Consider the following 13,776-nt stretch of genomic DNA (forward strand, 5'->3'; position numbering starts at 1 on the left):
GTTAAACAGATGTTTAGACTCATTTGGCAATTAAAATCAAGGTTTATTTACCCATTCCACCAGAGCAAGGTTAGAGCCAGTGCCATAACATGTTGTCTTAAAGATCTTGCTAATTTACTTTAATCCATTTAAACCTTTAAAGCATAGATAATGGAAAACAGACTAGAAATCTCTTAACATTTTCCAAATTAAGAAACAAGAGTTTCTTCCTCTGTGCAGAAGTGTAAAGCTGTCTTGAAGAACCCTGAAAGGTCAGCAAGGAAGCCTTTGACTACTTTCTTCCTGGAAACCCTATCTCAAAGGTCACAATACCACAACTAAATTGCCTTTAGCAAAGAACCTAACTAGAGACACATTGCAAGGTACTTAATTGCCTTTAGTGAAGAATGTAACTGGAGAGGCATTGAAAAGCCTTAAATGGGAACAAAAATCAATATTTCAGCATTTAGGAGGAAACCATTTCTAGAGAGGAGATTCAGCAGCTGATGATGCTGGTGCACAACTGAGCTGAGGCGAACTCAGAAATAATGGTGGTTCTGATATAATGATCTATCCGTCATGTGGGTAAGTGGACAGACTGGGAAGACAGCAACTTAGGGGACCATGCACACTTGTGGAAAATCCTACTGGGATAAGGGTAATGCAAAAGAACAGTAAGAGGATTGCCCATTGCAACACAAAGGCCTTCTCTCACATTCTTAAGACCTTGTTAAGCTAAATGCCCAGATGAAAGACAGAAAAACTCCTAGAAGAGGAACATAATAAAACCAAACCAAAACGAAAAAAGCAACAAACAAACATCCACTCCTTGGTATTTTTAAAAATATTACTTTTCTTGCATTCAAGCATATCCAAACTCTATCACTTTTCACTCATTAAATGTCCAGCCAACCAGGTGAGGTATGTGAGTGTTACTGAATCCAGTTACAGACAAGGCAACTGAAACACACTTTCAGTGTGCCACAAGACTACAGGGAGCCTGTAGCAGAATTGAAAATGGAGATTCCTCCACCAAGAGTCCCAAAACTGCCTGAATTAAATTACTGTTGTGAAACCTTACGTGAAAACACTGTAAAGCATCAAAGGGAATACGATTCATCAGGCCACTTGCCCTGGCCTGTGAATCACCACTGTAAGGAAAACAGCACAGACTAAGCTATCATCCATAACAACACCAGGAGGGATTTCAAAATGGATCATCCTACTGGAATTTGAAATAGGAATAGAAGCTCTTACCTTCAAAAGCAATTGTGGGGTGTTCTTTCCTGACACATTGCTGATGTTCAGCTTCAGAGTATTCAGGTACATTCTGTGATGCTGAGAGATGAAAAGCAAGAAGAAAAAGGCTTGGCAATGACAGGGAAATGGCCTTTAATCTTGAAACAACCATGACTGAAGGGCAGCTGCGGATCTAGCTTCCAAGGTAGGCCCAGGGAGGATACCTGAAATACAAATAATTCCACTTTCAGAAAGGAAAGTGCTTATCCAGAGTGTGTAACATGGGTAGAGAAGGGTGGAGGTTCCCCTTTTATCCAAACCCCACTTGTGCTAAGTACACAAGATAATATTCCACAAATAGCATTTTAAAAAAATGACCCAATTTACAACTGTATTTGGGCTTCTAACTTCAAAGAGAAGGAAAGCGCACAGCTCCCTAAACACATCTCTCTGTGTACCTTTGGGGTATAGTCCTTCAACAGCAGCCGGTGTGCAATGGCCATTGCTGATAACACGAAATCTCAAATCCTCAAGACAAACGTGTCCCGCAGCATGGACACCTCACTCGTCAGCTTCACAACATGCCCACGTTTAAATGTCATGCTACTTTCAAGAGATCACTATGGAAAGGCCAACATCAGTCATCATGCAAACACATGTGCAATTAATACTCTTCTAATAGGAGATTTATATATTTTACCACTGCTGTTGAATGTCTTGGAACAAGAAAAGCCAATCTAAAGGTGTTGCCAGGAAAGTACTAATCAAGCTAACATAAAAATTAAAAGAGCTTAATGGGGTGAATAGTGAGAAACAAGTTGATTGCCTGCATTATCACAGGGTGCTATAGCTCCCAGTCACAAGAGCTGAGGCACGGCTAAAGAGGAGGAACACTCACTCACCAGCTAGGAGAGAAGAAAGTCATGCCTTTTCTCCATGAGCTTTTTCAACAATAGCAGCTGAAAAGATATAGCTGTAAAAACTCCCCTGGGCCTAACAGGTCTGTGGCAGGGGATGGAGGATTAATTAGTCCATGCCACAGGCTCCCCAAGATGCTGCTGCAGCTTAAGAAAATCTACACTGCCAAATTTAATCTTACAATGTGCATATTGTATTTTCCCATGTAACTTTGTTCACTTATTGTAGACATGTTTTCAAACAAATGGAGTGTCCTACTCTTAAATCTTATCCAGTGACAAAGCTGATTCTGATTAAAATCACACATAATGAGATTTTCAGTTCCTATGGGTATAGCGATTCATAACTGTAGCATAACAGTCAACACCTGCAGTGCTCGACACCTCAATATTTTTGTTTGGAGTCTCCAAGACATGTTCAGGGAATTGAAGTGGCCAGGGTGGTGGCTGATAAAATGAGGCACTGATGCATGATGACAGGCTCATGGCATGGAGTGAGCTTCACTATAGGGGACAATATTGCAACATCAAGGAGCTGGAAGAAGCTTGTAATGATCTTTAGGCACCACGGGTGCAATGAGGGCCCGCTTACAGCAGTGATGGGAGACAGTTGGTTTGAAAGATGGATCCTGTGTTTTATTCTTATCTGTATTTTTCTGTGATTATATACACCAGCACAAAGATGAGTTGCCAGTGCATCCATTATGCATGTCCTCAGCAGCAGCTACACACCATTGAGTGAAAATAGCATTGGCATTCAGGATTTGGGGTAGTTCTAGGGACTTGGTTTCCCAGCTAGTGTAAGTGAGAGATTACAGCATTTTACATTTTTTTTCAGCCTTATAAACATGCAGATTTTATGCAGGAATATATAAAGTTGCCTTCCCGTTCTCCAGAGGAGGTTCTATAATGCTTCATTACAGGGAGGTGTTTTTTTTAAAAACACAGCAAATATCACGTTAAATTAAAAAATGGTACTGGTAGAAGAAAGAGATGTGCAATCATTCAAAGCTAAGGCCGGCATAGAATTTAGTCATTAAGCACAAGCATACTGCAGGGCGTACACCACTGAGCACTGTGGCATCTCAGATGATGGAGATGTTGTGCAAGTAACACTGTAATGAAAATTACTGATGAAGAAACATTGGATTATATTTTCAGCCATTGGTTTGAATGATCATTTTTTTCAGCACAGACATAGAAGTGAATCACAGCACAGAGATGTGAACCCCAGAGAGATGCATTTTGTACAGCTCTCAGATCTACTTAAAGCTCCAGAAGGCAAAGCTAAACTTTCCTGAGACAGGAGATGGTTGTTGTGGGAAATGCACAAGGTGCAAAAGGACTTCTTCACTGTCAGATATCCTTGCTGTAAGCTGGAAGAGACAGTTCTGGAAATCTCACTTTATCCATGCTTTACTCCTCCTGGTGCAGCCATTACTGGCTAATCCTAGAAATAAGTTACTAAATTAGACTGAGTGAGCTAAATGAGATAAACTGAGCCAGTGTAGCCATTTTAATGTGCTAAACATCCAAACAATGATCTCAAGCTAGGTGAAAAAAAACTTAAATCAAAGACTTCTGTAAGGCCATATGTGATCCACAATCAGTATATGACTGAATTCAAGTTTCACACTCATCAGGGTCATGAAATGATAAAAAGTTGCATACTGGAAAGCTTCATAACAACCCACGACCTATTCTGTGCCAAAGTAGAGTACATTTACTAGTGTTTTGTCTGGACTAGTTGTAAACTGTGCCAAGTAGCTGGATTTCTGCCACTTTCCCTGGGAGACTTTACCACAGTCCAAGAGACTTCAGTGTTCCTTAGAAAGCTGTAACTAGTATTTGGGGTAAAGTTCCATCTTATTTTCCTTATTGCCATAGGGAAAGCCAAAGTATGCTTGAAATACTGGTTTCAAATTTGTCGTGAAGTGGAAAGTAATACATGATTAAGATGAAAAAGGATCATTACAAAAAACTGGTGTCCTTCCCTATGTCATCTACCCCCTACATCCAATTGAATCCATCAAATGTGTGGATCCCTTATGGGCTGGGAAGTTGAACAAAATCAGCATCATGTGCAGCCCTGAACTGGTGCCTGCCAGAGTCAGAGTCAATAGGTAAATGCCAACTTGACCAACGGTGACAGAAGCCAGAGCTCTAGAGTACCAGCTGAACAATAACCAGCATTGCAGAAGGTTACTCCTTCAACCTGCCCCCTCCCAAGCTGACATGCTCATTTTTTTCTCAGTGTTTTAAGAAAGTCTCTAAATCAGTAATTGCTATTCCCAGCTGCTGTAACTTTATTTCTGAAAAAAACTTACTCCGAACACGAAGCAGTGCCATCTGCAAGAGCAGGTCAATTATATGCCAAGAGAAAACTGGTAACTGCCTGAGAGAGTCCAGCAGCTACTTATGAAGTTCAAATACTTTCCTTCTACAAGAGATGGCAAAACTCTAGTCTCTAATTTTCCCCAAGCTGCAGAATTTCACTGTGAGGGCTGCGGTGCTTAAAACTAGTCCTCATTAGACAGCTAAAACACTGCACAACCTAAGCACAGCCCTGGCTAGCGGTGGTTAGTGCTGTTGGAACCTGCCCTAGCATTAAGCTGTTTAGATACAGCTAAAGGCTATTAAAAAAAGCTGTTCTTATCAGACTCTGTGCTCAAAATGGCTTAAGGCTCAAGAAATCAGCTGTCAAGGTTTCAGTGCAGATGAGAAACAAAGCTCAAATCCCTGGTTAAACTCAGATCTCAGACAGGACATATCGTTTCAATTCTTTCTTTGTTCATCTTGATGAATCTTCCACCTTGGCTATTCCCCCCTCCAAAATAAGTCATATTTAAAAAAATAAAAGGGGGATAAAAATGTCCAGTAAGATTATCTGTCCGAGTTTGTCCTGAAAGCCTGTCCTCTGTGCCTCTGCACACCCTCAAAGCCCAGAGATGGGGCATTTCTCATCCATCCCCTACTCTGCACAGTGAATCCCTCTGGCCCTCTGCCAAAAAAACATCAACAAACCCAGGCTCCATTGGATCCGATGACATATGCTTCAGAGACAGATATTTTGTAGAGCACCACTTCTGCCACCATCCCCTTGTCTCTTAAATCAGGCTGTCTTAGCTCTTGGGCCTCCCTGACTGTAGCAGTGGTGGCCAAGGGACAGGCAAAGGGCTGCCCCGTCTGGGCAAAGCAGGAGGTCTGTAGGCTCAGTGCGTCCCCAAAGCTGAGATTTGCAACCACAGCATCCATGTGAGCACAAACCCACTGCTGCAGCCCCTTTCACAGAAGCCCAATATGGGTAGCATATAATTCTGCTCTGCTGCGTGGCTTCACCCCTTGCACAACTGCAGCATTCAGGGGATCACCCTCAGTCCCTCCCTTATTCATTCTCGAGGCATGAGTCTTTTCCAACTCCCCCTGTATTGTATCATTGTAGCTCCATTGATTTCACAGGAACTAATCCTGATTTACAGAGGGTAACTCAGATCAGGCCCCCTTTGACTAAAGCTCCATGTCTAAAAGAAAAATACCTTCAATCAATCTTCAGAGCTTTGAAACAAAGCACACTTTAAAAATGGCTGTACCAGGAATTCATATCCTGCTTTCCTCTGACTGTAGCTATCATTTTGACTTAATAAAACGTGACAGTAAAGTTTAAGGATAAAAGAAAATGCTTCATCTTTCATTTTAAAGAAAAGAGATGCCTTTAAAAAAAAGACTAAAAAAGGAACCTCCTGTAAAAGCATTAATTCTTCTGTTTCGGATCTTTTGTGATTGGCACAGTTATAGTTTTATTAGAATGGGATACCAGAGGGAGGAAGAGCAATGGAAAGAAGTGGACATGAAAGTATTCAAAAAGTACTGGAAGAATAAGGGAAATAAATATAAACATTACAAAGCAAGACAGCTCAGCAATGCAGCTATGACAGGCTGGCACAGGCAGCTCTGCCCTAGAAAACTCCAAGGCCAACAAAACCACAGTCCTTTATTCACACACCGCTCCTTGCCCTCCCCTTCCACCCTCACCAGCTGGAATTCATCCCATCGGACTGGCTCCAAAGGCCATTTCACACTATCGAAGAAAAGACAGAGCTTTTCCCTCTGCCCTTGGCCACATCCATACACTTTGCCCTCAGCCCTGCCTGTGCTGGAGAGACAGATCTGTCTCACAGCCAGAACACAGCATGTTGCACTTGCACGTCCACATGTCAGAGCTCATCTGCACCCTTAGAGATGCCTTAAGGCTCCCACTTAATGAGGTTTTCTCATTTATTTACTTTTGAGGAAAACATGTGGGATTGGTCAAACTACTGTTTAGATGAGAATCTGTAAAAAGATCTTGTTTAGCTTTAATTAAATCACCCTACAATCTTCTGAAGAATCAGCGAGCTCATCTCATAATTCCACAATGGCTTACGTTCTGTTCTGTTCTTACGTTCAGCTCTTGTTCTGGCTGGGGACTGCTGTGCTCTCACATGTCCACCTTGCTCAGGGCTTCCCGTGGTCTCCACTAACACAGCATCTAAGAGCCTCACACTGAACTCATTCTCACAACAGAGAACCACATTTTCATGCATGTAATTAATTTCATGCAATTTTAAAAAAACCCTGCAATTCTGCAGCAGGGTGGATCACAACAGTGCGCAGGTAATATTCTCTCCTGCAACAAGCAGAAGCTTGAGTTCCACGCTGACCTCTGGGGTGCTCTCACAGCTCCTGCCTCCCACAGTCTGCAAGGCACTAGTTGCAGTATCACAGTAAGCTTTATATCAGGAATAAGCAATGGAGATATTGAAACACGGGTCACTTCATTGCAACTTTTCTGTTACAGAATCACAGAATAGTTTGGGTTGGAACATCATCCAGTTCCAACCCCCCTGTGATGGGCAGGGACACCTCCCACTAGACCAGGCTGCCCAAGGCCCCATACAACCTGGCCTTGAACACTTCCAGGGTTGGGGCAGCCACAGTTTCCCTGGGCAACCTGTGCCAGTGCCTCACCACTCTCATGGTAAAGAAGTTCCTCCTTCTGTCTAGTCTAAATCTGCTCCTCCCCAGTTTATACCCATTGCCCCTGGTCCTAGCACTACCAGCCTTTGTAAAAAGTCCTTCCCCAGCTTTCTTGTAGCTCCCTTCAGGTACTGGAAGGTTGAAATAAGGTCTCCTTGGAGCCTTCTCTTCTCCAGGCTGAACAACCCCAACTCTCAGCTTGTCCTCGTATGGGAGGTGCTCCAGCCCTCTGATCATCAACCTCATACTATCTATATAAATGATATATATGATATGTCTAAACAAATGATTCAGGTAACTCTTTGCAAGAGAGAAATCAGTTTCACCTACTATACTTGTTAAGTCCATGGCTCATGAAGCCTGTATTGGAGCTGAACAGTAATAGGCCATAGTTTGAATTTAGGACTACAGATTGGCAGTGCACTTTGGGACATTTTATTTTTAGAGCGCATTCCCGTTGCTCTTCAAATTCATCCAGGTCTGGTCAAAGTCCCAAATCAAGCCCACAAAATGCAAAGGTATGTTCAATAACAAACATATTAGAGAGAAAACAATAACAGCTTGGTACAAAATGAACTAGCTGGTGTCAGTCCACCTTTTTAAGGACTGGTGTAAGCCCTTAACGAGCCACCATCAGCCACCACTTGGTTACTTGCCCTCAGCAGCACAATCAACAGCTGCATGGTTCTGGAAACTGTTTCCTAACCTTTAGAGGAGATCCTCCAGAACAGGAACCTATTATAGAAAGCTCCCATTAAATAAAGCTGATTCAACAATAAAAGCCTGTGTAACAGAGCAAAATATACTGTAGCATTGGGTTCCTGCCAAACCCAGTGGGCATAAATAAATACGTACTTTGCTGACACTCAGACCTGCTTCTGAATAGTGCTAACCTGACCACACATTGAGTGCATCCCCAAGTGCTTCAAGAGGCTATCCCGAAAGGATTCTACATCTTTTTTTTTTTACTAGCTACACATAATATAAAGACGTGAGAAGTTTTGTTAGTGCTTGTTTGGGGTATGAATTTAGTATTTGTGAAAAGGTGCCTTGGAGTCTGAAGTCTTCTGTTTATCCAAAGATTATATTTGGCAATGAAGGCTTGCACTCATTTATTTCCCTGGTGGTATGCCTCCACTGTTCTCTAGAAAACTAACTCTACAGTGGGGTGGAAAGACCTTCTATTTGCTGGTCACAGAACGGCCTCTCTGTGAAGCTGTCAACAGAGATGCCAAAGTGGAGATGTTTTTGGTAATTTTGGGACCTGAACTGACTATGGAATTATTTTTCATGTGCTCCATCTGTGAAACACAGAGACGAAGGCAGAGACTAACAGAACAGCAGAATGCAATGGATGCTATCATGCTTAGCACACTGCAAGTTAGACATGAAGTTCACTGCAGACTAGATTAGAAATCAGGAGCTCCTGGCTCCCAGTCAAAGTCTCTGGATGCTCCATCAGACAGAGAGGATGAATGACTAACCCAGCTCAAGAAAGGAGCCATCCCAGGGCTTATGGGGCAGTAGCAACACAGCAAGAATAACAATTTCAGAAGCCCTGTCTGCAGCAGAGGAGCATGCCTGGGGCTCGGCATCCCTTGCAGTCTAGGTCACATTTCTCATGTTTCGTGTGATGTAGAGACCTCTGTGCAGGTCCTAGAAATCCAAGGTGCCAGATGTGTAGTTTACATGTGGATCAGGTAAATTCAGCATCAGACTTACTGCAAAGGCTCTCGCTCTCTCTGGTTTGAGGTTTGGTACTCAAGCCTGTAGACCTATGACTTAAGCTAATAGCTGTTGTAGAAACACTAACACAGCAGCTTTTCTTTAGGTTACTCTCCTGCACAATGTGGGAGTGGTTTGTAAATCTGCAAGTTAGGAGATCTGCAGCCCCTGACACCACACTGCACAGTCACTGTCTTTCCAGCACACTGCCTGACACTCTGGAGACACTCCTCTATTTGCAGTGATATCCAGAGGTGTGACACTCCTGCTCACTCACCTCCCCACTGCAGCTGTGACACTGCAGCTGGGGCGGCTGAGGTGAGACAAAACTCCGTGACTTGGTCACTGGTAACTGCAGCCAGTTTTTGGTAGAGACAGAAAGAGAAGTAAACTCCTCCTGGCTCTTCCAAATGCTTTTGGTATGGGGCTTTCTTTTGCCTCACAGTTTAATATGAAAACCATAAGTGTTCTTGAATTTTTTACTTATTAGAGAACTAACTGTTGTCTTACTGACACTAGTTTTTAATTCAGCTCTAATTAGAGGGTCTACTGGAAACATCCCATGGGATTTTTAGTAAGAAGTTAGTGACAATGGTTCCAAATTCTATCAGACCTAATTCAGATTGGTAACTTGCAAGGTTTCTCTCTTCAACATCAAGAGGGCAAGCTGGGGACAACTGCAGTCCCCAGACTGTGACAAGAAGCCAGCCAATGCTGGTAAGCTGTGTAGCAGCCACTATGGTGGCTCTGTGAGCACACGGTTTGGAAAACGGGAAGAAGAATAATTTAAAAAAAACCAAACAAACAACAATAAAATAAAACCCACTTTATTCTCCTTTGACCTGAAGCAATCTTAGAATTCAGGTCTCCAGCAGATGAAAGCTGAGCCATGAAATCACCACATCAATGAACCTCCTGACTGAGAGTCAGCCATAACATATGGGCTTGGCTTTCCCTAGAGACTTGTTTTTCCAGTTTAAAGACCCCAGCGCTCGCTCCAGGGCTACAGCTCCTGCCACCCATCCCACTTCTGCTCCATCCTGCACCATTCACGCAGCCCCATGCACTGAGATCCAAGGCAGTTGCTGCACATCACAAACCCATCTTATCCCACCCAGCCACTTCTTGCTCTACCACTACATGGCAATGATAGGATGAGAAGAACATTTTCTTTTAACACTTGCCCATGCAGGAGGCAGAAACCACAGCTTGTTTGTTTTTGTCAAAGATTTGTGATTACCCTGCACCACATAACACGTACTCACGGTTTAATTGGAACTCTAGGAGAATAAGCGTAAAGCATCATTGTAGTGCAATTCCAAGTTTCAGCCTGCTTGGAAACAAGAATATATTTTGCTGCAGCATCTTCTCGGCACTGCACAGCATCATTTATCATATGGAAACCTTTGGCTAGAAGGCATTTAAATGGCTTACATATGCCCCAAATCTGAACAGACAAAATAATAATTGTCAGCCAGACTCTTTTCTCCTGCCATGCTCAGCTTTTCTCATATTTCTTGCAGCAGCAGTTACCTGTTGGGGTCTATTAACTCTTCCTCTTATAGGGCTGCTTTGGTCTGCCCTAACTCTCATGTTGGGTTTAGGATACTGTAGAGGAGAACAGCTTTTTCCAGAGCTACAGGGCTGCAGGACAGCAGTGAGGAGAAGCAGCACAGAAAATATACAGCTAACAAAAGGCATGTTATTACTGACTGCTGTGTATAAATAAAATGCAACCGATTCCTCATCTGCCGAAAACAACAGTGACATCAGTTTTCCCCCAGAAAATATTTGGTGATCAACAGTTTCTTATAAGGCTGACCTGAATTTTCCTCTTCCTACAAACCTCCTACTCAACTTCTCAGATACCAGGAGCATGGTACTGTGTTACCCGCTAGCTGAAGCTCACCAACCTAAGAACACTGGTATTGCTATGCTAGGTCATTGCATCACCCTTTTAGAGCTTTACTCAAAACCTATATTTAGGCAAAGAGAACGTAAAGCAGGATAGGTGACCTTCAGAAAGCCCCTGGCTGCATTCTTTTAATGAGCTGCAGTTGTAATTTTCACCGTCCGTAGATTTACTTTACCTAAACAATACACAGTACAGTCCCCATCCTGTAAGGTGTCCCTCTCTCTAAATTCCCAAAGGCACCAAGGTGATCCGGGAGTTAATACAAACCCTATCTATGATCTATCACTTTGCTAACCAGCTCGATGCTGGAATGGAAGGGAAGAAAATCTGGACTGAACGCTGGGATCATCCTCCACACTCATGTTTTTGACAAATTCAGATGCCCCAGCCCTGAGGTGCCAGTTCTCCTCCTCCTTAAAAAGCCCAAACAAGCCCTTGGATAGAAACCTTGTCATCATCTTCCAGGAGACAGAATCTGAGCAAACGTTTGGGGGCTGATATCATTTTAATACACTCTGAGGCCAGGCTTTCTGGAGAAAATAAATTATTTGTAATGAATTCCAATCGCATGGTGCTCCAGCCCCCACACCTTCATCCTGCATATATAACCAAATTAGTTTAGGAGATGTAAGTTATTCAGGGACTTAGCTGTTCAGTCTGGCCTTGGAGGATTTGCTCTCATTATGGCTTTTATGCAAATTCTGTCCTCCAAATCTCTTCTGAATCAATTATTACTAGATTAATTTAAACATGTCCACCTGGGGTGCCTGTATATCATGTGCCTCATGTTAAAAAGTAAAAAAGATGATAATGAATTCAGAAGGTGACTGAAACAGATTCCTGCTTTGTGGAAATGTGACCTTTCTGCATAATGTCATAAAAGAAAGAAGTTCCCTCCAGAAACATGGCAGATAGGGTCGTTTGTTGGATCAGCTGGGCTTTCAATCACTCTTTGGAAATTAGCATGATACAATAAAAAATTAATAAGAAATTAAAAAAATATATCGCTTTAATGCTCTAGACTATTAAAGTCTTCGATGGACTACTAATTGAAATGTAATGCTTAATTTTAAGCAATGCCGTTTTATTAATGGTAAAAACTCGAATTAATGTCATTAACCAATGTTAATATTACAAATCCCCTGAGGGATAACAAAGCAATTATGTTATTCACAGAACTGAAAGGGGTGAAAAAGATGTAGTCTGTACACGACTCCACTAGGGCAGAAGAGACTGCTTCCATCGGCATTTCCTCTGGTGAGAAAGGGGTTTTGTTTGTGGTTTTGAGCGAAGAGGAGGGAGAGGAAGAGAGGAATTTGCGCTAAGTTAATTACTGCTGATTTCCAGGCACTTAATAGCTAGGAAATTATTCTGTTACTCAAACACCATACTGTGGGGATCCTGGAAAAATAATTTGGGAATAAGAAATTGATTACAAACACTCTTTCTTGGAGGCCTCCCCTGTGAGCGCTTGGATCCTAACACACCTGCCAATTGCCTTCACCTGATGGAAAAGTCTGATGTAAATAGATGGCCCCCACCTGGCAGTAGATGGCTTTATGAAGCTGTGCTGGGTTTACTTCTGCCAAGGATCACCAAGGAGATCAGCTTCTGTGGTGCTAAATGCTTCAAGTCCATGTGAGGGCAGGTATTTTTACTTTATGTAGTTTAGCAAGTTCAGCATCTGACAGATCCAGTGCTCATGCAGCAGAATAGATGGGGTTAGCTTTAATTAAAGAACCAAGAGCAATACCCTTGCCAACTGGCCAAAGTTACATTGCCCAGAGGGAGAAGGAACCTAGTATGGCACTAGTATAATACTGCATTTACATCAGGATAGCCATGTTTGAGATAAACCCTTGATTAACTGTTGTTTTATTGTCTGGCTGATGATTCGGAGACAATGGGGAGATTCAGCAAGCCAGAGCATGAAGATTTCCCCAAGGAGCTACAAACCTTGTTATTCCTCAGAATCCCAAAGACTTTTGCTTTTTATTTACAAAAAGCGAAGGTATTCCAATGCACCCAACGCACCCAAAAAGCCATAACTAACACAAACGCCTCGTACCGTTTGACCCTTTTCATAGCAACCAGTCAAAAGGCCACAAATTCACAAACAGTATTAATCCATAGGAAGAGATATAAAAATGAGTTCTAACTCTCTGCTATAAACCAGCTCGCAGGATACTCTGAAGATTCGTCAAACACTTTTAAAAAAAAATGAAGTTTGTCTCCTTCTTCGGGGAAAAAGAAAAGCATTGACACTAATTGCAGAGAAAAAATCAGGAGGGCTAAAGCCCAGCCAGAGCTCAGATTGGCCAAGACGGTGAAAGATAATAAAAAATCTTTCTATAAATACCTTAACAGTAAAAGGAGGACCAGGAAGAATAGTCAGTCCTTACTGGATGCAAATGGAATAACTGTGATAAAGGATGAGGACAAGGCTGAGGTACTTAATGCCTTCTTTGCCTCAGTCTTTAATAGTAAGGAAAGTTGTTCCCTGTGTGTACACACCCAGGAGTTAGAGGAGCAGAACAAAGCTCCCATGATCCAAGAGGAGATTGGCTAGAGACCTGCTTGCCCAGCTAGACACCCACAAGTCTATGAGGCCGGATGGGATCCACCCAAGAGTATTGAGGGAGCTGGCACAAACCCCTTTCCATCATCTTCCAACAGTCCTGGCTGACTGGGGAAGTTCCACTGGACTGGAGGCTGATGTTGTGCCCATCTACAAGAAGGGTCAGGGGGAGGATCCAGGGAACTACAGGCCTGTCAGTCTGACCTCAGTGCCAGAGAAAGTCATGGAGCAGGTGATCTTGAGTGCTATCATGAAGCACATGCAAGAGAACCAGGTGATCAGGCCCAGTCAACAAGGGTTCACGAAAGGCAGGTCTTGCCAAACTAACCTGATCGCCTTCTATGATAAAGTGACTCAGCTACTGGATGAGGGAAAGGCTGTGGATGTGGTCTTCCTGGACTTCAGTA

The 13,776-nt window shown here is 42.8% G+C and overlaps 1 protein-coding gene across 4 annotated transcripts in view; it reads right to left on the minus strand.

Annotated features, from left to right (window-relative positions):
• SEMA5B (semaphorin 5B) overlaps positions 1-13,776 on the minus strand; it is a 201,764-nt gene that overhangs the window by 137,723 nt on the left and 50,265 nt on the right. For all 4 annotated transcript variants that reach the window (XM_069861435.1, XM_069861434.1, XM_069861436.1 and 1 more), the window contains exon 3: positions 1,237-1,442. In XM_069861435.1, the coding sequence (XP_069717536.1) occupies positions 1,237-1,390 (154 nt within the window). In that variant the 5' untranslated portion in view covers positions 1,391-1,442. The remainder of the gene's footprint in view (positions 1-1,236; positions 1,443-13,776) is intronic.

This window comes from Phaenicophaeus curvirostris, chromosome 7 (genome assembly GCF_032191515.1).
Source record: "Phaenicophaeus curvirostris isolate KB17595 chromosome 7, BPBGC_Pcur_1.0, whole genome shotgun sequence".
In the NCBI taxonomy this organism is placed as follows: domain Eukaryota; kingdom Metazoa; phylum Chordata; class Aves; order Cuculiformes; family Cuculidae; genus Phaenicophaeus; species Phaenicophaeus curvirostris.